The 26406-nt window shown below is 41.7% G+C and overlaps 2 protein-coding genes across 2 annotated transcripts in view; one reads left to right on the top strand and one right to left on the bottom strand.

Moving 5' to 3' along the window:
- GSG1L (GSG1 like) overlaps positions 1-26406 on the bottom strand; it is a 58595-nt gene that overhangs the window by 27235 nt on the left and 4954 nt on the right. The window contains exon 2 of the mRNA XM_009505972.2: positions 11588-11635. Within this exon, the coding sequence (XP_009504267.1) occupies positions 11588-11635 (48 nt within the window). The remainder of the gene's footprint in view (positions 1-11587; positions 11636-26406) is intronic.
- The window catches only part of RBFOX1 (RNA binding fox-1 homolog 1), a 1419204-nt gene continuing 1414221 nt past the window's right edge, over positions 21424-26406 (top strand). Inside the window, exon 1 of the mRNA XM_064461968.1 lies at positions 21424-21979. The gene's annotated coding sequence lies outside the window, so the exon portion shown is untranslated. The remainder of the gene's footprint in view (positions 21980-26406) is intronic.

Raw genomic sequence — 26406 nt, 5'->3', positions numbered from 1 at the left:
CCTTGGTTTTCATCCTGCTTCTGCTTTTTCCTTGCCCATTCATCAAACTGACTGTTACGTATGCAAAGAAGATGCTGTGGGTTTGTGTACAGATCTCAGCTGGGATGCACCTGTTATGTCAAGGACATTCCTCATTAATGCAGAACGGTTCCAGGTTCTGACCTGTCTCCTGCTCACTATGTGCAGTGTGTCATCCCTGCTCACCTTGTAGTTAAAAATGCTGTGACATTGTGGCAGCAATGTGAGACCTCCTAGGAAAGGAGAGTCTGTTACTTTAAAACAAAACTAAATCAAAACTGATTTCATTTCACTTCCATACACACATTCTCACAAACACAAGTATGTGCAAGGAGTCCATCCAGCATGCAAGCACCAAGGCACATATATTCAGTCAATCTTTGCTGATTTCCTGAAGTCTTTCCTGAAGTTCCTCAAGTCTTCTGGGCTTTTTGTACGTTAGCAAAAATGTGCTAGGTTTGCATGTTCACTTTTGTCCTGGCTAGGAGCTGACAGTGATCTGTCTTGCTGTTCTGTCACATCTCTGTTACACATAATGATTTACTTGTTGTCCTGTATCTCCCAAGCTGGTGTCTTATAAGCTGCATTAGGATCTTGATCACTCAATAATCTCTGTACCATCAACACCTTCTATTCTAATATACCTTATCCTGCCATTTTTTATTCTGGTGCTTCTACAACAACCAGTCTATCACATCCTCAACAGTGTTCCTGACAATGATAGAGTTTCTTCTGCGTACTGTGGACCACTTTGGACCTTTTCTCCTGCCCCACAGACATTATGCTGTACGTCACAAGTGACATTGTTCTGAAGCTGAACTCCAGAGACTGTGGAGCTGTTCCTGAAGGTAATGGGGTCACCATCTTCAGGACAACCTCCTTGTGAAGCAAAAGCACTGGAAGTACAGGACCTGGGCTGTGCTGCTCACCTGGAACTTGAGATGGTAAAGCTGGGACTCACTGTAAAATTTCACAGAAGTCAACTTACATCACAGGACTCCTACCTCAGAATAAATCATAACACCTTCATATCATCTGATCTCAAGACAGGTTGCGCTCTATATGATCACCAGCTTTGCCTAAAATGTGAAAATATAGCCCCGCTGAAAGCACAGTTTTCATCTGTGCTTCTGTTATTGTCCAAAGATTCTGATTTCACAAGATGATCAGTAAACTAGCTGAGATGTTACTGAACTTCTTTGTGTCTCTGAGCTATTGTTATTTCCTCAACAGTGTGTTAACAGATTGTCTTCTCTGCGGAGTTCATGGTGAAAAGCATCAGTGCCACCTCCTCATGGACTTAGCCACTGAATGAGTATTGTTACACGCCAAGGAAATTAATTTTCCAGGAAGTGAACATGAAGTGAACATGCTCTTCGTTGTGACGGAAATGATAACTGTTACCCACATGATCTCTGCAATATTAGGAACTCAAGTACCTCATGACCCATCTGACAAGATCAGTCCCTTGCATTTCTGTCAGACAGTGGAGGGCAGCATCAACATTTTGAAAGAAGCTTCATAGATACTGAGTGTATTTCTGCAGAGCTGTTGAACATGTTAAGTGCATCTGCCAGAGAAAATGTGTTAACAAAAAGACATTGAAGGCAATTCTGAATGAATGAAACAAACTGAATATTTTCTGACAGTAAGGTAAAGAAGCTTTACCTCAGCCCGCAAGGAGTCTCAGGGCTCAAAAGTTCTTCACAAAACTTGAATTTATTCCAAGTCAGTCCTGACCATGAGCGAAGGCACCGTAAAGGAACTTGCTATGACCTTTCACCAAGGAGCACTCTGAATCAGGAATCTCTAATGCTGACTTTACTTTGAAATAGAAATTCTAAAAAAGTCATAGAAATTCTGCTTAGAAGAACTTGAGTCATCATACCACATTTCAGTGGATTCCTCATTAAGGAGGCCAAAGAACAATGTGATTGATGAATTCCAGGAGTTTTGAGCTGATTTTGACTGTTCAGTATCCAAGTAAAGAAGTATGAATGTGAAACTTGGGTAACTGCTGTGATTGTCATAGGTTATTCTATTGGTTTTCCTCTGGGCTTCTGGGCTTTTTCCTCTGGGGTAAGAAAAACTAAGGACCATTCACAATACCCTGAGTGAAAATATGTATCAAAACATCAAGTATTCTTTGTTCAATTCCACTACAATTTCCTTTCACAAAAAAGCAACATTTGCTGCCTTCAATTTTTTCTGTGAGAGAGCTTTGGTTAAACTGACCTCAAGAATGTCAAGAAGTTACTGGCACGCTCTTCTGTGCTCTCTCCCCACAACATGCAACGATGATTCTTAGTTGCCTTCTGCTGCATTATTAAAGTAATTCTTAGATTCTTAGCGATTCAGACTGAAATACCACGAGCTTGGGTACCATCTGAATGAGGTTATGTGGAGGATGATAGAGAGGCACTTGCTGCTGTTTCTGGAACCACACCTTCCATAAGTTCTATAATTTCAGTTACTGCTGTGGTTCTGAGATTAATACAGCCAACAAACCAGTTCTAGGGAGTTGAAATATACATCTATACCTCCTACCACGTACACTCACATGCAGTCATGGAGTTTTATGCTAAATGTATGTATGATTTTATATTTGTCGGCAAATCGAAAAAGTCGATTTTTGGTGCCAGCTCAGTATGCCAACAGTTTATCATGCCAGAGGTCCTATCTCCAGATGAAATAATGATATTGAGATCCCCTCCTGGCTGCTTCTCCAGGCTGGTAAGGTCATGAAAATGTCTGTCAAAGATCCAATATTAGTACTGTCCTCAAGGCAACACTGAAGAGGTGGCCAACAGAGAAATTGCTGCTAGAGTTCAAAGGATTTTTAATCCATAAACACGAGCTGCTTGCTCATAAAGGATGTCTTCTGGGAAAATGATATTGCTATTCCTGAAGGAGATTGCTGAGTCATATTAACTATGTTATGTGCAGCATAAGCAGGAATTGTGTGGATGAAAATATTAGTCATGCATTTTGGCTAGTGGCTTGGAAATTATGCCAGCATAAAAAAAAAAACACCCATAAATTAATGTATTACCTGCCAAGCTATGTGACACTGTCTGTTGAAAGCCCCAATATTCCCAGAGCAATGCCCAAAAAGCAATAATCCAGAGTCTGTATTAATTTCTGAGCGCCCTTTCAGACAGAAGATTTGCTTCCTAACTGAGGTAAATTCATATTCAGAATGCCTCAGTGGGGTTTCATCCTCCTTAGAAACACCTGGTGCCTCAGCCTCTGCTCCCTGCTGAAGATGATCTGTGGTTGCTCCTTACCAACCCTTCTAATAGCAGAACTGCCTTCCTGGCCAATGAGGTCAAGGATCTGACCAAAGCAGGCTCATTTGAACTGTGACACTGTGCCATGCTGTCACTGAGCAAGTAATCATACTGGACAATGGTGCAGACAGCCAAAGAGATCTTGAAAAGGTTTATACTTGCCACATTCCTCATAACTCAGTTATACACCTGCTCTGATACTCAGAGTCTGTCTGAGCTAAGATGAGACATCATCTCAGATCACTCCTCTGTCAATTCAACCTTGATCTGGCTGAGAAATTCTGTTGCAAACAAGGAGAGGCTTTGGATTTTTTTCTACCTCACACACTTCATCACATGACAAAAAGCCTCTATATGCTAGAAAGAGTGGAGCTGAGCAATGTGTGCGCCTAAATAACTCTTGAGATTATCGCACCTGACTGAGATGAAATCCAGAGCACTGCACTCAAAGGACAAGCCAGGTACTTCTAAGTCTTCTCTGTAAGGTACTGTGCTAGACCTAAACAGTATGTGAGGGACCCATAACATATCTTCGTAGTGATTGAAAGGTGGGCCCTTGTTGTCACCCTCCTGGGAAAGGGAGCAGAGATTGCTGTGGAGTGACCCTAACAGTCCTCTTGCACTTCCCTATTCCTATTGAGATCTAGTTCTCAGAAAGATGCTTACTATCCATAGCCTGCAGCACCCACAATGGTCTGCAACATCAGGGAAAATGTAGTTATTTCTTTGATACTCGGTTCCAGAGCTAGTTTTGTGGTGCTGCAAGCATACTGGCAGCTGCAAAATATGTAGTAGGTGCCAGTTTTTATGGTGAGTGCTCTGTAGACCTAATGGGTGTTTGGTTTTCTTGCACTACTGACTTTTAAGATGTTCTGTTTACCTACATAGAATAGCAGTTTCTCTGCATTTTTGGTCCCATCTGCTTTGTTTTTTCTGGTCTATATTTACTGTCCCTATGTTTCTTGTCTCTGGCTGTCATCGCTCTGCTTTTCCATACTTACCCGCTATGGTTGGAACTAACACCTGGATCTCACTTTAATCTCACCTCTTCATATTCAATGCAAGAGAAAAGAAGGGACGAATATATTATGGGTACACATTGAGAAATATTGTGCATCTCATGGGAAAAGCATTAAAAGGGTTATGTAAATCTCATGCTTTCAGTTTCATTCTGATGATTTTAGTCACTTGCTCATCTCTGTTGCTCCAATACCAGGATTTACAAGCCAGAAATATTGGAGTGATCAGTAAAAAATGGTGAAAGGAATAAACATTGAGCATGCTGTTGTGGCTGGCATAGGGACTCAGCTCTGAGCAGTCAGCCCATCTGTTGGTTAATGTGGTCTCATAATATCAGACCATCTGCCTACTCCTCTTGTGCTGCAGTGTAAAAAACTGGGAGAAGTAGACCACAAAGCTAGGAGAGACGTTCCTCCAAAGCAAAGTAAGCTTCATGATCCTAAAAGCCATTAGAGATACCTAAAGCTATCTGTTACCGTAAAACAACTAAGACAGTTAAAATAAAGGGAATTTAATCCTGTATATGACACTGGGCAGACTGTGGAATACCTTGTGCCTATATTCTTTTTCTCCTGGTGTGAAAACAGTAGAGTAATATAGTGGAAAAGACCATGAAAAACACTCTAAAGCAGGACTGTCCCATATGCCTTAATAAATATACTTGTGCTAAATGGAGCTCCAGTGCAGGGTCTGTGGTATACTTCCATCTTTAGCACTGGGCTGAGAAATGAGTTATGTTCAGACCTTGTGGCTAGCATTCCCCACAGCAGAGGATCAGTGTTCTCTACACCCTTCACATCACCAGCATGAAAAGCAAGACTGTTACTTCCTTTTAGGAATCCGGAATTTGGCGTGAATTTTGCTATTAATCATGGATTCGTCCTTGTATATCTAATTAGCTTTTTAAAAGTAACTTCAATGATTCATAATAGATCTGTAAGAAAAAACAGCTAAAATGTTAGTGACACATTTTTTCCCTGCGTACTTAAACATAAGTCTCCTAATACAAGTGCACAGGTACTTGTCTCTGTGGATATGTATATACCCTATTGTAGATATATTAAGAATAAAGTAAGCAGAATACAAAATGTTCAAGAAGACAATGGGGACTGTTTTGGAAAGTGTACAATTCTTGTGGGAGACACGGTTAAATTTCTTTTCACTGGATGTAGGTTTCTAAGTGGTCCTTTTAGAAGATCTATCCTCTTTTTTTCTTCTCAGGAACAGCTACCCAATACACAAAAAAGGAGGTTTGTTTTTTAAACTTGGAGTTTCATTTTTGTCTTGCCCATCCTGCAATCTGTTCTGTGTTGCCCTTGTCATACAAAAAAATATTCCCTATCTTTGACCATAACTGTCCAACTCTCCTCTCTATCTCTTTAAAATTTATCATAACTTTTTTGAGCTGGGTCTGGCAGGGAAGGGAGGAGAGGTGCACAGAGAGTGTTGCAGGTGGGTACATCATGAATACATGTGGTGGCATGGTGACTTTTTTGGTTTGTTCTTTATTTCCTACAATGATCCTAATTTTTCTTTTAATCTTTTCTTAATCTCTGCAGATCAGTGAATTAATGTTTTCATAGAAGTGTCTGTCATCACTCCAAGAACTCTCCTGAAGGGTAAAAGCTGATTCAGAACCCATCACTGTGTATGTAAAGGTAGGATTACTCTTCATGTTCACCACTTTGCGTTTATCAACACTGAATATTATCTGCCATTTTCAGTACTCGGTGACTGAGAAAGAAAGATTTGTGAATAGTTTAGATGCCTGTAGTACATCTAGTATCTTTAAAGTTCTCGCACTCCATTTTTCCTTTTAGATTAACCTTTTAACTTATTTTAATCAGCTTTTGTTTTTCTTGCATTCCTGTCTTCACAAGTTTGGGGTTTTTTTTAACTTTTATTGCTTCTGCAATGCTGCTGAGTTTGTCTATGTCACAGATACAAGGTATCTCCTACTAACATTTTGAACCAAGTTCCCCACACCGCTCAGGAATAAGTCGAGAGTTACAAGTTTCTCAACTAATTTCTCCGTGCTCATAAAGTTTATTCAAATTTTAGTCTCTACTTCATACCGAGTGTAACATTTTCTTAGTCTATGTATGGGATTTTGAAGTCTACTCCTACTGTTCTGTTTTCTGTCCTTATATTGTCCCTGATATTGGTTTAACCCTGCTACTGTAAGCTGCCCCAATGGGTGAACACTAATATAATTCTGTATTTTTTATCTGAGCATGGAATCCATCCATAGGGATTGTGTTGCTCATTAATGACATTACCTTGTTATTCTGATTCAGCTTTAGCATATGACATCCGCTTTGTCTTTCAGTGTAATCAGCATCAAGACATTATTGTCCCACTAATTATCTTTCTACCATCAAATTTCTGGCACACCTATTATGTCAGTATCCATTAAAATCAGGCATCTAGTTTCTCTTCTCATTAATAGCTGTTGTAGTGCTGGCTCAGAAACATGTATATGTTTGACTTAGCTTTCTCTTTTTCCGTGCTCTGTTTAGGTGAGACTGTATTTGTTTATTTGCTGTTTGCCATGTGCTATCCTAGATTTGCCAGCTACTTCTTAGACAATACAGATTTTCTATTGCTTCATTTCTACAGGATGCTTTGTTATGAGCTGTGTAGAGGACATGCAGGAAGCATCTCCTACCTCTGCCAGTACAGTCTCTAATGTTAAGTGTCTCCTGTAACATTTTGGACTGTTAAATGCTCACTAGCAATGGCATTTTTCTTCTGCAAAGTTTTGCCTTGCCTGAACCTCCATGGTCTCTAAAACATCTTGTTTATTTTATGCATGTGATTTTCCCTATAAATAAGTAGAAAGCGATGCAATATAGGCAGTTGCTGAGGACCTGTTGCTTTGCGATTCATTGTGGTTATTATTCCATATATATCACAGCTGAAGTAAGTGGGGTCCTAAAGAGCACTAGAGTAACTTAGATCAGATTGTACCATACCTGTAAGGAGTTTGTCCTGTGAATCCTGTCCTATGTTGGTGTGCCCATCTTTAAATTTTGAGCCAACACTGACCTTTGAGCCTGTTCCTGAAGCAACTTCCCAACAGGACTCCTCAGTCCAGAGCACCTCACTTCAGTATGTGCTGCAGGCACTGCAGGTGTTTGGAAAGTGCCTGAGTCACAGCCCCAGTGAACACCATCCTGAAAACTCTTGGGAGCACCACATTTCCTGCAAGCCCTCGCTCTTCCCCAGCAACGGTCTCCTAGCACAAATGCTGCTTCCAACTGATTTCTACTGTATATATCCCAGCCTTCACTTACACAGGAGTTCGGCTGGTCATGACCCTCATCCTCCAGCTCTCTGTGTCACTGTGGTTGACAGCTGACATTAATGCATTTACAGAAGGATGCGGGAGTTCAAATCTTTACACAGTTCTAGGCAGGGGGAGGAGCAGACCTGTCTATGTATATAGCTGTGGTGTTATGCTAGTCAGTGAAGTCATTTATCAGATCATTTGATGGGACATATTACTACCTTTTGCTTTCCATTGTGGTGCATGGTTTCCAGACATAATACTTGGCCTTGGTTTCTTCCTTTTGAATGTATCCTCCAAGGCCTCTTGGAACTCCTCTTGGGCACAGATTTGAAGCAATGGGAAAGGGGAGCTAGAAGGTGCACCTGAAAGGTGTGATGAGAGCAGGAGGGTGGTGGAGTGTGTCCCAGCCAGAGTGTCTCGGATGGGCACTGCATCAGGGAGCTTGACAGAAAGCTTATTTAGCAATGTTTTCAGCAGCCCAAAAGGAGAGGAAAGGCTGCAAGCTGCATTCAAAAATGAAGTAGCTGAAAAGTGGATATACTTTGTGATGTAATGCACCAGTGTGCCTCACTAAACAGGTTACCCTTTTCTTCTTTGGACTTCAAAATACTCAGCAGGAAGAAAACTTGGATTAACTTTTGTGGAGAAGGTCCCAGGACCAATTCAGAACTGAAAGATCAGGCCCAGCCTACTGTGGCAGTTTCCTTTCAACCCCAACAAGAGCTGCTCTGTGAAAGACCATTAAAAGTCATGGCCAATGTAACCAGCTATTGCCCTATCATCCTTTATTGATAGTGAATGGAAAATGTCATAAGAAATATTTGTGGACACAGAAAATTTTGTGGGTTTTTTTTTCTAGTTATTATCAACCATCACCAAGCTGATTTTGTTAAGCAGATTTGGCACTAGCAACCAGCAATAGCTAATAGATTCAATGTTAGGCTTACAAGGTTCTGACAGATTGTTGGCAGCTGCCTTAAATGCAGGGAAGAGCTCTCCTAGTGTGGGTTGGAAATGCTTATTTATACCGTACTGTGGGGCTGTTTGCCCCAAATTTTGCTGCCTCCTTTTAGTAGATGTCATTGGTGCAATATATGGAAAAGGTATAACAGCTGATCAGAAATAGAGTATCCAGCTACAGTAGAGATCAGCACAAATGGATTAAAGATAGGAAGCTCAAGCTGAAGTTATTACTTTTTTACAGTAAGAATAAGAAACATTTTCATTTATGAATGCAATATTTGTGGTAAGAATGTAGCTAGGCCTTACCATAAGATGGTTTATTTTACTGTGAATGTTTCAGTGATTAACTTTTCTATGCTAAGAAGGTTTTAAATATTATGCAGAGGTTTTATACTGATTTGCTGTTAATTGGTGAGGGACTCTAGAAGAGGCTGGCTACACAGCTAGACTAAGTTTGTTCTGAGGCTTCCTTTTAACATGACTTCAAAGTGGAAAATGATGTACTCAGAGGTATTTCAACAGCCTCTGTTTAGCTTAGAAGTTGGTTAGATAGCGGTCTTCTTTGGATCAGGGAAAACCAACAGAAAAGAAAACATTAGAAAGCCTGAATGCTCAGCTGAAGTAACAGAGCATATACGTATTGAGACATTTTAGATAACCAAAACCTTGAACAACCACGTTTTAGTGGTAAGTGATGCTAAGGATGTGTACAGAAACAGGAAGCTGAAGTCTCATTGCACAGATAGGTTTAGAGAAAAAAACTCCCAGTTAGACAATGGACTGTGAAAACCACAATATATTTGTAAAATTGAGCTCCACTTTTTATATTCAATGCATTTTATCATATCTCATTTACTTGGGAGAAGAATCAAGAATCTGTCACTGCACTGGGTGCAACTGAGTAGCTGACAAGCCTATGACCATTAAAGTCAATGCTGAGTGAGGGGATGAAGAAATTAAAGGAGTAGGAAGTCCTTTCTGTCTGGAAAGAGAAGTTAAGGAGTTGAATTCTGTGGTGAAAATAAATTGGACATCATTGACACACTTTTCACATGTGATGAAAGTATCTCTGGACAGTACAAGACTGATGGTGAAAAACTCAGATTAACTATGTTGCAGTGTCCAACTTGATCTACAGTTGTTTATGAGTCAGACGGTCAGCGCTTTCCATCTCTGACTGAGCAGTTCCCTCTCTTTCTGCCAATATGCCTTACAACCCCATGGCAAGACTTCAGAAAGAGCTATAAGTTTCTTTATACCACTACACAAAAAGTGCCTTCCTTCCTCAAAAAGGAAAAATAGAATAGTCTAGAAATATACACATGTTGTGCAGCAACTCTAAAATTCAATTAAAAAAAAATTGCTGACAGAGTTTCACACAACTGAAAGAAATACTTGAAGTAAAGCAATAAACGAGGCTTTAGAAAGTGTGTGGGTGATGCAACCAAACATTATGCACCATAATGAACTGTCACAGAAGATGAATAAAGCACAAAAATGTCCCACTGCCTTCATAACAGACACATTGCACTTGTTTTGAGTGTGTCTCCTGAAGGTGTCATGCAATGCCTACTAGTCCTTGTACTGGGAAAGGCAGTGAACTCCCATTCCCCAGGTTGCCTTTTCAGTTGCTTTTGCATCTTTGTCAATGTCCATCTTATTTCCTCTCACGTCTCTCCTTTGTGCTGAAAAGTCTTAGTCTCATCCTTGTACAGAACCTTCCAGAACTGTGATTATCCTTGCAGCCGTTCTGTGAGCTAGATTAAAAAGGTCAAAATGCTACACTATATTTTGTATAAGTCAAAGCGCTCAGATATATGCAGTCCTCATGCAACAGGATAGTCTCTGCTCAGTTCTCAAGTTATTTCCTAATGCTTTCTAACAGATAGTTTGCTTTTTGACTGCTGCTGAGTATTGAGCTAGTGGTTTCATAAGAATGGTTATGCCCCAAGGTCCTATTTGTGTGTGTAAGATTCAGCTCAGAGCCCATTAGCAGCAGTAATCCCAGGATTGTTCTTCCCTTATGTTCATAATTTATTTAGGTTTACTTACAATGAATTTCAGAGAGACTGTCTCTGGTAGTATTGCTTTCACTGAAATCCCCCACTGCTTTATTAATGGTAATTGCCCTTGTCTTACAATTTGTCCACCTGACCAGCAATTCAGACAAACTAAGAACAATTGTTCCTTCACCACTTACTGCCTCTCTGTCAGACCTGATGAAGGTACCGTGTGCCCAAAAGGTTTTGTGATTGTCTCAAGTGATCTAACGAAATATATCGCTTATTTGTACAAACATGAATTTTCATCTGTCCTTTGGGTCCTTCAGAAGCCCATGGTCAGTGCGAAGGACACTGCAGGGCTTGTGCACCTCTTCAGCTGTGGGCAGAGTGCTCTGTTTTGAGCAGGGAGCAGGATGGGCTCAGCTGCCCAGTTTGTTAATTGAAGTCTGCCCATTTTTTCCTGATAAATACTATTTTGAAATATGGGTTAAACTGCTTTTGAGAATTTACAACTCCAGTATCAGGGTAAATAAAACCTTTGCAGCCTGCCTCTTTCTGTGCACTTGACTATTTTTTTTTTTTCAAGGGTAAATCAAACAAACAAGCATCTACATGATTCCCTCTCACAAAGAGACATTTGGTACTGTGACTGCAGTTTTCTGACCATAAATGTCTTCATGGCCTGAGGAAACTGTGTAGCATGTCTTTCCTCAATAGAGGAAGAAGGAAATTGTCTGTATGACAATATAAATCTTTATTTTCTTGAAAAAATTCAGCTGAATGAAGAGAAAATATATCAGAGAAATGACAGATCTGCATAAACTGAGTAAACAGCTGTATTAAACCCTTGGCATTTGTTTCACCTGCATCTATGTAATCTGGATGTCATGTAGGTCCTTGTGTGATTAGGAAGTAATGTTTCCCCTAGTACTGACGTATGACAAGAAACAACACTGATGCAATTTTTAAAATGGGAAGAAGCCTTGACTGTATTGTCTTACCTTTTTCAGAAGCCGGGGCAAGGTCAATAAAACTTCGACATTTTTCACCTTTAAAAGAAAAGGATTATTTTAGGAGACAGAAGTTGATCGATTTTCCTCTGCCTCCTCTTTCTGACTGGTGTTTCAGCCATTGCTCCCACCTGAGTCTCTACATGACTACTAGGTTGTCTCATACAGAGAGCAGACATTTACCTGTGCCTCCAGCCTGGACCAAAAATGCTGTGCTCACAAAGCTGGGCTCTCCCCCAGGATTACAGTCCCTTGATCAGGAGTATGAAATACAGTCAGTGAAGAAAATTGTTTTCTCTGATGGCTGGATCCCTGCTGGGTCAGTTTTCCAAGGCCAGGAACAGTGTTGCACTCTGGGTGGAGTAGCACTGGGAGGGCACAGGCCTCTTTCACCAACAGCTTTGCCCTCCTTCTCATTGTCAGGACAATACCTGTGCCCCACCAGGGTCTGACAGGACCTCCCAGTGCCAGGGAGCATTGCCATGGGCACAGATGTCCCAATAGACAGGTAAGACACGTGTGACTAGGACAGACAAGACCTGTAGCACAAAGCAAGGTAAGAAATTGCATAACACTTTTAAAAAATTGTTGAAAAATCAGGCAAATGCCTTGCTATGACCACCACAGCCCTGTGCTACTCTCTCTGCTTTGTGGCTGCTGCATCCATTTATCATTGTAAATTAAATTTTCTCTGATTAGGAGAAAACCTCTGCTTTGCAGGCATTCTTTCGAAGCATTCTTGAGCAGGAAATGTATCTTAAGGCTGGATGTTCTGACCTTTATTTTTACTTCTTCAGGCAATCAGAAATTATGAAAAAATTCCTCTGCTCTAGGTGCATCCATCCACCAATTGAATGTGTTTCCTTCAATATGCTATGTTCCAAGATGATCAGTAGCCTGCCTGCCTAGAGGAATTGGAGCACAACATGCCTACCAGAGGTAATGGAGAAGACTTCATTTTGCCCTTTAAGACTTTAACTGATGCAAAGACAGCTTCAGGAGAAGGTTTTTCTATTAATTTGGCTCAATTTTAATTGCACTGTCAAAAGACCGATTTAAGAAGTGTGAGCCATTAAAAAGGAATAAACAGTGAAATGCTGCAGTGATGTTGAAGTCACTGTGTAATTTTTTCTTAGTTGTAATTAATTATATGTAAAAACCAATATAAAATGTTAATCTTTCTGGTGTGTTTGTTGGTAGGATTGAGTTAAACATAACTATTCAAATAATGGCTGTGCTGAAATAACAATCTGTTATTATAATGCTATTATTACCACATTTATTTATTTTTTTCAGTTTTAAACCTATGCTAAATATGCTAAGTAGTGTTGTGTACATAGTTTGCAGTCTGGTTTTCTATGTATAAGTTGCTGTAAAAGAAAAGGTTCACCTGACATTGAAATGAATATTTCAATATCTCCATGGCATAGGGAAAGAATTCTACTCTGTGAATCCAGGCACTGTCAAGCGGACAGTCAAGAAAAGGAAGTGACACTTGACTTATCAAAGCACCATCTCTGTTTCCAAAGAGGTAGGTAGGGCACTCCATATCTGAGCAGAAGGAATGTCAGGTGAGAAAATTATTAAGTTTTGGTGCAGACAGACTGAAAGACACATGGTGGATCACAGAAATCACAGCATCTGAGAAGTGTTGTGTTGACAGGACCCTGTAGATCTGTTGTCCAGCCTCCTGTTCAGAGCAGAACTATCACTAATGCCTGATCAGGTCATCTGCGACTTTGCCCAGCCAAATCTTGAAGTAATTCAAGGATGATGATACTTATTCTTTAGTGACTCCAAGGATGGACCTTCTGCCCCGTTCTGGTCCCAGGGCTGCACCACCCTTCTGGAGGAGTGTTTCGTTATGCCCAACCTGAACTTCTCTAGCTGCAACGTCATCTTTGCAGTCATCCTTCCTCTATTTGTAGGGACATGAACAAGCCCACCTCCCTCAGCTTCTTTTCACCCATGGTGTACTTTAGGCTACCCGCCAAGAAATCAGAATAAATAGGTGGGTTACAAAAGATACTTGCTGTAAGTAGAAATCATTCTCATCCACAGTCTCTGAGTTTTAGGGCATGAGGTATGTCAGGAATGCATTGACATAAAATCAAGGGAATATAGGGACAGTGACCCCTAGATTTGAACTTGATATAAGCAGATTAAGCAGGATACTTCATTCTAGCCATACAGAACTGTCATTTGGGTTTGGGTTTTGTGGGCTTTTTTGCAGATGTAAGCTATTACTTTTATTGCAGATTTATCTTAACCTGACTTCAATCTAACTGGCTAGCACTGAGTCATCTCTCACCTGTGGTTGCAGTGTATCTGAAGCCATATTACTGGAAACATTTAACAGATATCTGACTCTTTATCATGCTATTCCAAGACAGCCAAAGGGCTATGGACTTCACTTTTACAGAAATCATGCAGGCTGTTCTGAGGGCTGGAGACACACGGTGCCTTTTGGCTACATGGTAAGGTACAAAGTTGTTCTGAAATATGTGGGTACTGAGGAAGCAAATTGTACCATAGTTTTTGGCTGTAAGTGCCTTATCTGCAGGGCAGATGTAGAGAGTTGGATCACAGGCTGTTTGAAGTTGTTGTAGTTTCAGCTGGGATAGACTTAATTTTCTTCATAGTATCTAGTATGGGGCTATGTTTTGGATCTGTGCTGAAAACAGTGTTGATAACGTGGTGATGTTTTAGTTGTTGCTAAGTAGCGCTTATGCTAGTCAAGGACTTTTTCAGCTCCCTGTGCTCTGCCAGGTGCACAAGAAGTTGTGAGGGGACACAGCTGGGACAGCTGACCCAAAGTGACCAACGGGATATTCCATACCACATGGTGTCATGCTCAGCATGTAAAGCTGGGGGAAGAAGAAGGAAGGGGCAGACGTTTGGAGTGTTGGCATTTGTCTTTCCAAGTAACCATTACACGTGATGGAGCCCTGCTTTCCTGGAGATGGCTGAGCACCTGCCTGCTGATGGGAAGGAAGGAATGAATTCCTTGTTTTGCTTTGCCTCCATGCGTGGCTTTTGCTTTACCTATTAAACAGTCTTTATCTCAACCTATGAGTTTTCTCACTTTTACTCTTCTGATTCTTTCCCCCGTCCCACCAGGAGGGAGTGAGCGAGCAGCTGCGTGGTGCTTGGTTGCTGACTGGGGACCAGGATAGGAGTAATGTGCATCCTCATCCTCCCTCAAATCAGCTTGCCCAGAACACCATCTCTCCCAGGAGACGTGGTTGTGACTGAGCCCTCCAGTTTAAATAATATGGACAGAAAATGCTGGGGTGTCCAGAAAAAGGTGTTTTGGAGCCATAGCACAAAGAATGATTGTAGGTTGGAGACAGAGAAAAGCCTGGAGGGAAGTCACTTCACTTTGAACAGCTGATATCTGGATTGTGCCTGTCTAAAGGTTGTGGTAGGAACTGCACAAGCAATTCCTGATGAAGAACACTTCCCTTTGTTGTCCCTATTGCTGGAGCACTGGAAACATCCTCCTCCATTTTCAATGGTGACCACTGGTGGTATTTATAGACCACATTCATACTTCAAGATGCAGACATGCAGCTCACTAAGAACTGAAGATGTCAGCAGTGCTTTCACTGTTCCTCTTAGGATTTATTCTAAGTTATTTTTGGGTATCTTGTATAACTGATCTCTTAAGCCCTCTTAAGTTTAATTTTAGACTTGGCAGAGTTTATCCTGCTGTGCTGCCCTTTTCCAGATGCATCTTCTCCTCATAACCAGGCTCCTGGAGAGTCTTTAGAGAATACAGAAAAGGCTGTTTAGAGATGCAACAATAACAGTGTCTAGGATTAGTCCTCCTGATACTCCTGCCTTTGCCCGGTTGCAGCAGAAATTCTGGCAGAGGAGAAAGCCAAGGAGTGATCACTCCTAAACATAACTCACATAGAAAAAGAGGTGTAACCTGGCTCGAATGCTCTCTGCTTCCGTGCAGAAGCAGTAGCCGTGTGGTGCTCTCTGGAGCTCAGCAGTGTCAGGGAGCTGCTGGAGGCTGAGGACAGAGGACTGATCAACCACCTATACATCAATAAGAGCAAAGAACTTGGTACTGGCTTCTTCTGTGGCTTTCTGAGGGTGAGCTAGAAACACCGTCTGTGCAAGCCCTTGCAAATGTATTCCCTCATAACCAGGCTGACTGTGCATAGGCTCAGTTGTGTCTCTGCTGGGCTTCCTGATAAAGGGGCATGGGTCATAGGGGCCTGTAGGTCTGGATACTAGTAACTGGAAAGCCCAAAATGTGTGTGTGTTTTTCTCTAATTAATCCTAATTAATTATTCTAATCCTGCATATGTGCATATGTGTTTGTGCATTTGTAATTCACTAGGGAACTTCAAACTTAACCAGCCAGAGGGTGGGAGGAACCATATCTGGAAAGACTCAAGGTCTGAGCTGGTGGTTAGGTAAAGGTCTTGAGGTCTTGGTATGGGTAATAGGCTTAGAGCCCATGATATCTGAGGGACAATTAGTGTGATGTTCTTGTGCATCTACAGAGGGAAGTGGTGTGCATTCTTCACTAGTGATCTTCAAACCTGCTCTGCCAGAGAGGAGGAAGAGGAGCAGGCTTGCTGATGGGAGTGATATTGTTGTTTCTGTGGGTGCTGGTAAAGGCAGAGCTCTGTCCAGGTTGATCTGTGTGGCCAGCCACATTGATGTCATGCGTGCTTCCATGTGTGTGCATGTGTGTGTGTGTGTGCATGCACACGTACGTACACCTGCACCTTGAACACATGCCTAGCCTGAACTTGGAAGGACACCAACAGCAAACAAGCAACGGAGGAGAAATTTCCTGGGTCTTAAAGTCCCCAGGGGTCAGCTTCCCAGGAGGACGCACAGCTTTTCCTCAGACAGACTCATTGAGACTTTATCCATTTCATGGCTGTGCAGCTGTGGAAGCTCCTGCAGCACTGTAGGTCAAATGTTTTCCAGCTCCTCCTCAGTAGTTTCTACGGAATAAAGCTCAGCTTTGGGCTTCTGTGTGTTCTTATGAAACAGCGTACCGGAAGATGTGGATTTTATTAGTGCATCAGTCACTGGGAATGAGAAAGTAAGCTGTGGCAGCAGCAGGAGATGATCTCTCTGTCTTGCTTCCAGCATGAGGCCCATGCTCTTTCTTCTCCTTCTGCTGCTCACAATGTGGTGGGAAGTCCTGACATTCCAGCCCTTCCAAGTCTGTGGCATGTACTTGTCATGAAAATTGTCTCATGTCTGCAAAATCAAATCATTTCAGGAAAAAGTAGAAGGCTGTGTGAAAAGCAGGCACTATGCTGGCAGAGCTGCATTCTGGAGAAAGTAAAAGAGCTGGTAAAGAGTAAGACTGCTGCAAGGATGGGAAGGAGGCACTACAGAACAACACTGACAAGCAGTGGCACATGGTGGAGGGGTCACCCATATATCTTGTCACCTCAGATAGGCAGACCAGTCCCCCCAGACACCTCCCTTGCCCTAGCACATGGAGGTAGTGGGGCTGCTCCCTTACCTTCTCCACTGAAGTGTCCTACTTCAAAGTGTCACACACACTTTGGACAGCTGGGACTCTATGTTGGAGGCAAATACTTGTTCCTCTTACCTTCCTCAGACAGAGTTCAGACACATCTGTACCTCCCTAGCTTGAACAATAATTTGAAAGCAAAAGCTAAGAAAGAGAAGTGGCTTTTCTAAGTCCTCCAAATTCAATCCTGCCAGAAAATGAAGAAAAACAGGTCACATAGAGCCATCAGGTCTGGCCTGCATCGTACACTGGCTCTAGGGCTCTGGGCTACCTTCCCATTATGCTCTGCATACCTTGTGGTGTGCACAGTGCAACTGCATTGCAACAGATCCAACGTGCCTAGCTGCAGCTTCCAAAGTGGATGCAGGCTGACATTCTTCTATGGGTCTATGGAAGACACTAGGGAGCAATTAGAGAGCTATACAGGGTAGTTGGAAAGGCAGGTCTAGGTGCACATAGATTGGATCTAAACTATAGCACAGAGCTGTACTTTCAAGCTCAATGTACACACTGGAATCACTCTGTTTTTAAGCCTTTGGGAGACCCACATATATTCTACTGTTTCTTCCACCAGATGCATAAAATGTATGGTTTGTTTGCTCCTGTCTTCAGGACCCCCACTGCACAAAAGTGGTTGGATTTGTCCAGAGTATACCTCAGTAAACTGGCAGTTTAGACTGGAAATCAGGAAGAGGGCAGAAAACACCGAAAAAGATAGGCTTTAAGACAATGTTCTAAGTATTCATATTCTTATGGAGCAGATCACCTTGAGTGCCATCACATGGCACATATAAGACAACCAGGCAATCAGGCCCCGTCAGCATAGGTTTAAAAAGGCAGATCCTGCTTGACTAACCCGATCTCCTTCTGTGACAGGGTGACTCACTCAGTGGATGAGGGAGAGGCTGTGGTTGTTGGACTTTAGTAAAGCTTTTGACACAATTTTCTACATCATTCTCTTGGAGAAGTAGGATGCTTGTGGTTTGGATGGGCGAACTCTTCACTGAGTAAAAAAACTGGCTGGATGGCTGGGCCTAGAGTTGTGGTGAATGGACTTAAGTCCAGTTGATGGCTGGTCACAAGTGGGGTTCCCCAGGACTTAGTGTTGGGGCCAGTTCTATTTAATATCTTTATCAGTGATCCAGATGAGGGGATCAAGTGCACCCTCAGTAAGTTTGCAGATAACACCAAGTTGGGTGGGAGTGTTGATCTGCTTGAAGGAAGAAAGGCTCTGCAGAGGGATTGGGACAGGCTAAATCGCTGGGCCAAGGCCACTTGTATGAGGTTTGAAAAGGCTCAGTGCTGCGCCTGGGTCACAACAACCCCATGCAATGCTACAGGCTTGAGGAAGAGTGGCTGCAAAGCTGCCTGGAGGAAAAGGACCTGGGGGTGCTGGTCAACAGGCATCTGAATATGAGGGCCACAAAAATGATCTGAGGGCTGGACCACCTCTCCTCTGAGGACAGGCTGAGAGCATTGGGGTTGTTCAGCCTGGAGAAGAGAAGGCTGCAGGGAGACCTTATTATAGCATTCCAGTACTTAAAGGGGGACTATAGGAAAGATGGGGGCAACCTCTTTAGCAAGGCCTGTTGTGACAGGACAAGGGATAGTGGTTTTAAACGAAAGGAGGGTAGATTTAGACTGGATCTAAAGAAAAAAATTTTTACTATGAGGTTGGTGAAACACTGGAACAAGTTGCCCAGAGAGGTGGTGGATGCCCCATCCCTGGAAACATTCAAGGTCAGGTTGGACGGGGCTTTGAGCAACCTGATCTAGTTGAAGATGTCCCTGCTCACTGCAGTGGGGTTGGACTAGATGACCTCTAGAGGTCCCTTCCAACCCAAACCATTCTATGATTCCATGCGCTGGCAGTGTGCCCAGGTGGCCAAGGAATCCCGGCTTGCATCAGAAATAGTGTGGCCAGCAGAAGCAGGACAGTGATCGTGCCCCTGTACTCAGCACTGGTGAGGCCACACCTCAAATGCTGTGTTCAGTTTTGGACCCCTAGTTACAACAAAGAGGTGCTGGAACGTGTCCAGGGAAGGGCAGTGAAGCTGGGGAACGGTCTAGAGTGCAAGTCTTATAAGGAGCAGCTGAAAGGAGCTGGGGTTGTTTAACCGGGAGAAAAGGAAGCTCAGGGGAGACCTTATTGCTCTCTACAACTACCTGAAAGGAGGTTGTGGCGAGGTGGGGTGTTTTCACAAGTAGCAAGTGATAGGATGACAGGAAGCAGCCTCAGGTTGCACCAGGGAGGATTAGACTGGATAGTAGGAAAAATATTTTCACTGAAAGAGTTGTCAAGCATTGGAACAGGCTGCCCAGGGAAGTGGTTGGGTCACCATTCCTGCAGGTATTTAAAAGACATGTAGATACGCTGCTTAGGGACCTGGTTTAGTGGTGGACTTGGCAGTGTTAGGTTAACAGTTGGACTTGATGGTCTTAAAGGTCTTTTTCAACCTAAATGATTCTACGATTCTATTCTAAGCTTATAATATGGCTGTTGCAATAGCAAGGACCAGAAGCTGACGTCCTGCATCATGCATATTGGTCCAACGTTCGCAAGTTCTTTCCTCTCTAAGCCAGTGATAAATGCCTCATGAATAACCAGAGCAGAAAAAAAAAAAAAACAAACCCTCTGAAAAATCCCAGTTTGTGTGTCTTCCAACCACATGGTTTCAAATTATTCTAGTTAATTTGACTTAAAAGAAATCTGGTAGTTCTGACTGAAAGAAGTCTCTCTGTTACAACTCTGTTTTTCATCTTGCAAAATAAAAGAAAATGCTGTCTGTATTCACTTACTTTGTATAAAATTTTATGAGTTCAAAAGTATAGTTCTGATGGAAATTTAAATGATTAAATTTCATTTAAACAGCATTCCCTTTCAGTAACACTCTGGCTCCCAGCCTATGAAAGACAAGGTCCCCTTTTTTCCCAATAGGCCCTAACAAATCTTTATCTCCCCAATTATATCTGGAGTCTTGTGATTCTGATGAGATCCCACACCATCTACTGAGAGTAGAATCATTGTATTTGTCTATAAAAATGATATAATATAACCCTCAAGGGATCCCAGCCTAGACAAGGCTGAGAACTGCAACACAACTTCAGTGAAATGATGTACTACATTAGGGAAAATACATGTTAATGAGCTCATGCAAACTGAGTTGTGTCAGGTTAATTAACAAGTGAAATATTCCACTTTTGATTAAACTGATCCCAGACAGAGTATTTAATTGAATTTTTTCTAATGAAAATTTAGATGTATTAGTCTTCAAAATCAATATTTTCCAGTAGAAAAACATGAAACCATGTTGATTTTGCTGAACTGATATTTTTTTCTGGAAAATAAGCAAGTTCACACAGAATTACACTAAAATATGTATTGAACTATGAAAACAATTGCTTTCTTTCACTCTGACAGCTGTCATGCATAACTGCTGCCCATCAACATTTCTCTTCTAAGTAACATGAGAATTTGTTCAATCTCTCAACCTCTGCTGACATAACTCACAATCTTTTTCCCTTTTGGGGTTGTTTTAAAATCTGAATGCTATGCTACTGTTCTCTTTCAGCAAATTCAATATTAAAAGTTTCTACCTTTTAAAGTGGAAAAGCTTAAAGCTTTCCACATTTTCATTCCAGGCATGCATTTTTCCTCAATTCACATATTCACAAAGAAATGGTAATAATTTTATCAGAGGAGTATCATCCACACTCTGGAGTTTCCCCTTCGCTTCGTGGAACCGTAGAACAGTAGGTAGCTGGGCAGGGGGCAGAGGGTGCGGACAGAGCAGGGAATAGCCCAGCACATTTGTGCTAACTGGGACTATGTGCCATGGCAACTGCATTTTCTGCACTGAAACTCTCCTTGATGTGAACAATCTTGCACAGTATCTGAAAGCAAACATCTCCAAAGGCTGCTCTCAAATCATGTCTAATTGAAACACATCCAAGTCACAAGACTTGTCTGATTATCTTGGTAAGACCTGACAGATGTGTACACACATCTATCATTTGGAGAGCTGGAAAATAGCTCAGATTTTTAAATGATTGGGAGAATCAAGGAAACGATGTTGGTGAGAGAGCCTTTCAATAGTTCTGGTGTCAATTTAGACCTGACTTTGTAATCTGGAAAACATTAAATCAGGCAAAGAGTTCTGAGCTTCTTTAAGCATTTCAAACCACAGAATGGGAAGAGGAGGGTTCCGCCCCCTTCATCCCACAGGTGACCATCTGCCATGTTCTGCTTACTCTGTGCTAATGTAAACATGCCAAAATAAACTAGTTATTGAGGGCCTAGTATCTGTGGGACTATTGGGTGCCCCCAGAAAACTGCGAAAGACTAGAAATTATGCTCTTCACAGAAGATGTAGCTGAAATATATACCTCATTGTATGAAGTCTGACATGCCTTCTACAATCTCCCATGTGACTACATTAGCAGTTCCATTCAGGCTGGTGATTAACAAGGATCAAAGACGTAAGTAACCAATAAGGCCCTAAAGCCCTGGTTGTAGAAGAAATGTGGTTCAATAGCTCACACTCTTTCCAATTACTAACTGGGGATCGATGTGGATTATCTTTTAACCATGCCAGTGCTTGTCTCCAGATAACACCCTACCCGAGTATTTGCATTGGATCTGAGCCCTAGCTCTGGAGTTACATAAGCAGGGCAGGCAGAGAAGAAAGTCATTGACAGTAAAGACGGAAACTCCTTTACACGGATGGGATCACTCCAGAAAATGAAAACATCAAAAGCTGACATGTGCCAAAATGGAGGGAAAGACAGATTCAGGACAGAGCATTACTCTGATGGCATGAACATGAGTCCTGAGGCTGCAGCTTGAAACGTGCAAGTGACTGTAGGTAAGAGGCAAAGGGGTTGCTGGAGGGGAGGGACCTTGAACATCAGACCCTGTACCACATCAACCTGTACTTCTTCTCCACAGTTAGCACCATAACAGTGTTTCTTCCCTGGCTTGTCCATCTGTCCACCCTCTGTTCCTCTTAGCCATTGTGATTTAGGCTGCCTGCTTCAAAGTGAATTCCAGTAATTTTCCTACCTTCTCTACTGAAAGATACTCAGTTGCTTTTTGGGTTGAGGTATCCTGTTTTTCCAGGCAGGCATGCCTTTACTTAGAGTATGGAAACTGAGATATCCTTAACCTTTCAGCCACAGACTTCTAAAGGAAGTTACCAAGATAGGCAGTAAGACATTCACACACAGTACACTGCAAATGAATATCCAGTTTTTGAAATCAAGTGAAAAAAGTTGTGCTTGCATTTCTTCTTGTGAACTTTATTTCCAAGCTTGTACTTAATATCTTTGCAGCAAAGCCTCATATTTTTGTCTGGCCAGGTAATGCAAAGTGGGGTCAGGCTGAATGACAGTATGATGTGTTTTTCTTGTCTCTCCAACTCTAGTGAGTCCAGGCACGGTGGAGTGACTCTGTTTCCCAGGTTGCAATTTTCCAGGTTGTAAATATAGTTTGTGTCTTTTTCCCTGACCAAATCCTGGCAAATACAAGGTGTAACACCTTAAAGTGAATTTTGTTTGCCTGTGTCTATTCTACAAGCCATGTCATTCTATCAAAATAACACCCGCTTCTCATTTTTTACTGCTTTCTGTAGTCCTTATGTCATTTGTAAGCTGGATCAGCAAAGATTTATATTACCATTTTATTTACCAACAAGAACACTGAAAAACTTTACACCATTTCATGATTGACAGAGAGTCCTGCTAGGAGCAGCCCTATTCCCTGGTAAATCCCCTTTTTGAGATCTGTCAGTAAGCCAGTCCTGTTAATTCCATGTAAGGAAAGTTTTAAAATCAGGATTGGGTCTGGTGTGATTTAAAAACCAGGGGGATACCATGAAGGTTTATGTTCCATACTGTATTTATTTCTGTAGCCCTGAATGCATCTGTTCATATTTTTCTCTAACTGGCAGCAGGGTAAGCGCCTCAGTTGTCTTTGAAATATGGGACCCATGTGTTAGTCTTCCAGCACTTTGATGTTTATTCCATTTACAAGGAACTATCAGATACTTTAAGACTCCTAGGTTAAATGGTTGAGGATAGACACATTGAAAGAGAAAGCAACACAGCTTTTGCTCATGAAATAGAGAGTAACTTATCAAATAAGGAGTATTTCACTGCCTTGTCCCATACTTTACTCTGTTATGAGTCTCAGCCTGCAGGGATTTTATTTCCACATTTTATGTTTGATAGATGTTCATACAGCTAGTCTGTCTAGCAGGTCCAGGAGGGCCTAAAATCCAAAATTCCCAGAGACAAAATATCCCCCGCATCCTATAAAAAACTGAAGGTCTGTAATAGAGCAATCACCACCACAGAAACCACAGCTATCATGTACCACAGGAAGAGAGCAAGAGTCATCGTGAGGAATGTGAACAGATATGATGACTCTTATCATATTGATCAAATTCCTATGGCCTGGCCTACCTTATCCTGCAAGGAAAAAACCAAGAATTTGTTAGGAGGCATTCACAAGTATTTTTTCTGAAATGGACCCTTCCCCATGTTGTAAAGGAAGGCAAAAAAAAATTGTTACTCTCCCTGTTATCTTGCCTGAGGGAGATTTCTCTTCTGATCCCAAATTAGATCATCAGTTTAATGTTCAGTGCATGAGCAGACATACCAATTAGATACTGAGAAGCTGTATTAATGTCAACGGCAGCAAAGCAACCTCCTCACATACTGTCTCCACCTGTAGCCAATTTCTGGTGCTTTAGAGGCATAAAACCCTCAAGAAAACGTGATATGCATCAAATCAGGACCTATTTTTTTTCCTGGCTCCCACTGGTGACCAGTGGCAATGCGGAAGCATGGATGTCATGCAAAAGAATATAGACATGGTGTGAGCAAGGCAGTCAAACCATGATGGCTCCTTTCAGACCTCCTTAAGACACCAACAAAACAGTTATGCAGGACTTACTCCAAGCTTCCTTAGGCCAGAAACATTCCTCTTCCCTCACACAGTTCTTTCTGTGAATTTAAGAAGTATCCATTTCAGCCAGTGGATTTCCTTTGCTCACACTGCCCTCTGTGGAGGTGAAGTCCAGATGCACTTTCTAGGAACCCCTCCTTGGATTTTCACTTTTGTTCTCAATGACATGTTATTAAAGTCATATTATTTTCTTGACGTTTATCCACCTGTGTATAAGATACCATCACATCCCCTCTAGATCTTTGATTTTTTATACTAAAGAGCACCAGTTTTTCTTTCTTTTCTTGAGGGAGATTCTATTTTACTCAACTACGTGGGAAATCCCAATTTGCATCTATTTCATCTCCCCCTTTCTCTTACCATAACTGTGCGCAATGGCATTAACAAAATGCACTAGTGTTAGCTGTGCCTTGTACAGTGGTGTTGATTCGTCCCTAGAACAATGCTTTTCCTTTATATTGCAGTGCTTTGCAGCTCACAGTCACCCCACAATCTAATACTGGCCCACAACTTGTTTCTTATCGTTTGCTCACAACTGATAACTACCTGTGACCTCACAGAATCTTATGCTTTAGTGTTTCGTGCTTTTAATTATTTTTTTGTTTTAATTATCTTTATAGTATTCTTACAACTCTATCAGACCAGCTCACAGTTTTAGTTATGCAGAAAAGTCTCTCCTCTGTAATGCAATATTCCCAGACTTTGTGCCACAGCATATGTAAGGAGTGCATTTAAAGTGGGATTATTTTCTTCAAATTAAGCCTTCTGTGTTAGAAATTCTTAGATTCCTTCTTAGATTCCTTTTCGGCCAATGAGGAAAACATGTAATTCCAGGGCTCAATTCATCCCATATGAGGTGGAATTTAATCTCTCCAAGAAGTACTTGCTACTCTCTACTGATGGTAATGATGATGTTGATCAGTTTAGGCACAGATACCTACATTTGCTGATGCCCACGTTTGCTGTGGGATTCACATTGCTTTTTAAAAATTATTTAATGAATTAGGTGGCATGACTTGTACCCCTAGTTCTTTTTCTTAGATTGCTAATCTCTGCAGTAACAGGATCAGTCCCAAAACCAAATTTGAGGACAACTAGAAATATCTGATCTCCATTGTGATAATTTTCCTTTTTATATTACTTGCCAGAGCCTCCTTGTAAGACTGTTCTTTAATCTGTTTACAAACTCGCTATTCATCCCCATCGTAATAAACAACATAAAGTAAAAACTGCACCACAGACTCAAGCAAAAGATTTACCTCCTTCACTATTTTGCATCATCATCCAGTGACAGATATTTAAGGAAGAACAAAGGGGTGGATATAGGGCGACTCTGTTCACATACCCTCCTTGTGATATCAGTACTGCGTCAGTAGTCTGGGGACTTCCTAGTCAGTGGTTGCTCTCAAATCATCACATTAATAACATGAATGGATGTTTCCTCCCTGGATCCATGCAATCCCCAGTTTTGACCTTCGCAACATTCCCTGGCAGGGAGCTCCATCGGAAGGAATATTCCTTTTTGCTGTTATGCCTTATTGTTCTTAAATCACGGAAGCAGTCAAGATTTTTTCTTGTCTGATCGCTGTCATTCCCTGCTGATCCCCACCCATATCATAGTTCTCTGTACAGTGTGCCTTCATTCCAGTCTGAAGAGGCTCAGGCTGTTTTGTATTTCCCGGTATGGAAGCATGTCCACATCTATCACTACATTGTTACCATTCTCTCTGCTCCCTGTAGTTCTTCTGTAAAGAATTTTCAGTGGGAAATTCCATCAAATGCTTTTTAGTAAATCCATAGAGACTGGGACTAATGCATTACTCTTGTCTAAGAAGTGATTAATCTGTTAAAAGATTTACCTTTAACAAAACCCTACCTTTGATAAAACCCATTTGTTGCATGTACTGAGTGCTTTCCCTGAAAACTGTCCTAAGGTTGCTGGGTCAAGTGGCCTGCATAATTTTTTTCCAGTCTTCACTGAATACAGAAATGTGCAGATTCTTACTACTACACTTGCATTTTCATGTGCCAATTATTTCAGCATCCTCAGATGCAGATTATCCAGGCCCCCTGGATTCAGTTCCTCTATCACTGGAAGTCTTGTCTTTAATACAGAGCTCTACCTCCTCAATTACTTTTACCACTCTTTCCTTCCTAAACAATTCATAACTAGAAATTTATTACTAGCAATAAACTCACCAGGTTTCAGTCATGCCAATTATATCACATTTCTCAAAATCTAGCAAGAATTCCCAGTTCCTCTTGCTTTTAATTATATGCTCGCAAGGTGCTTCTTCCCAGTCCCTCTCTCCGGACAGCCACCTA

This window comes from Phalacrocorax carbo, chromosome 10, assembly GCF_963921805.1.
Source record: "Phalacrocorax carbo chromosome 10, bPhaCar2.1, whole genome shotgun sequence".
NCBI lineage: Eukaryota > Metazoa > Chordata > Aves > Suliformes > Phalacrocoracidae > Phalacrocorax > Phalacrocorax carbo.
This window is presented reverse-complemented; position numbering and strand designations above follow the sequence as displayed.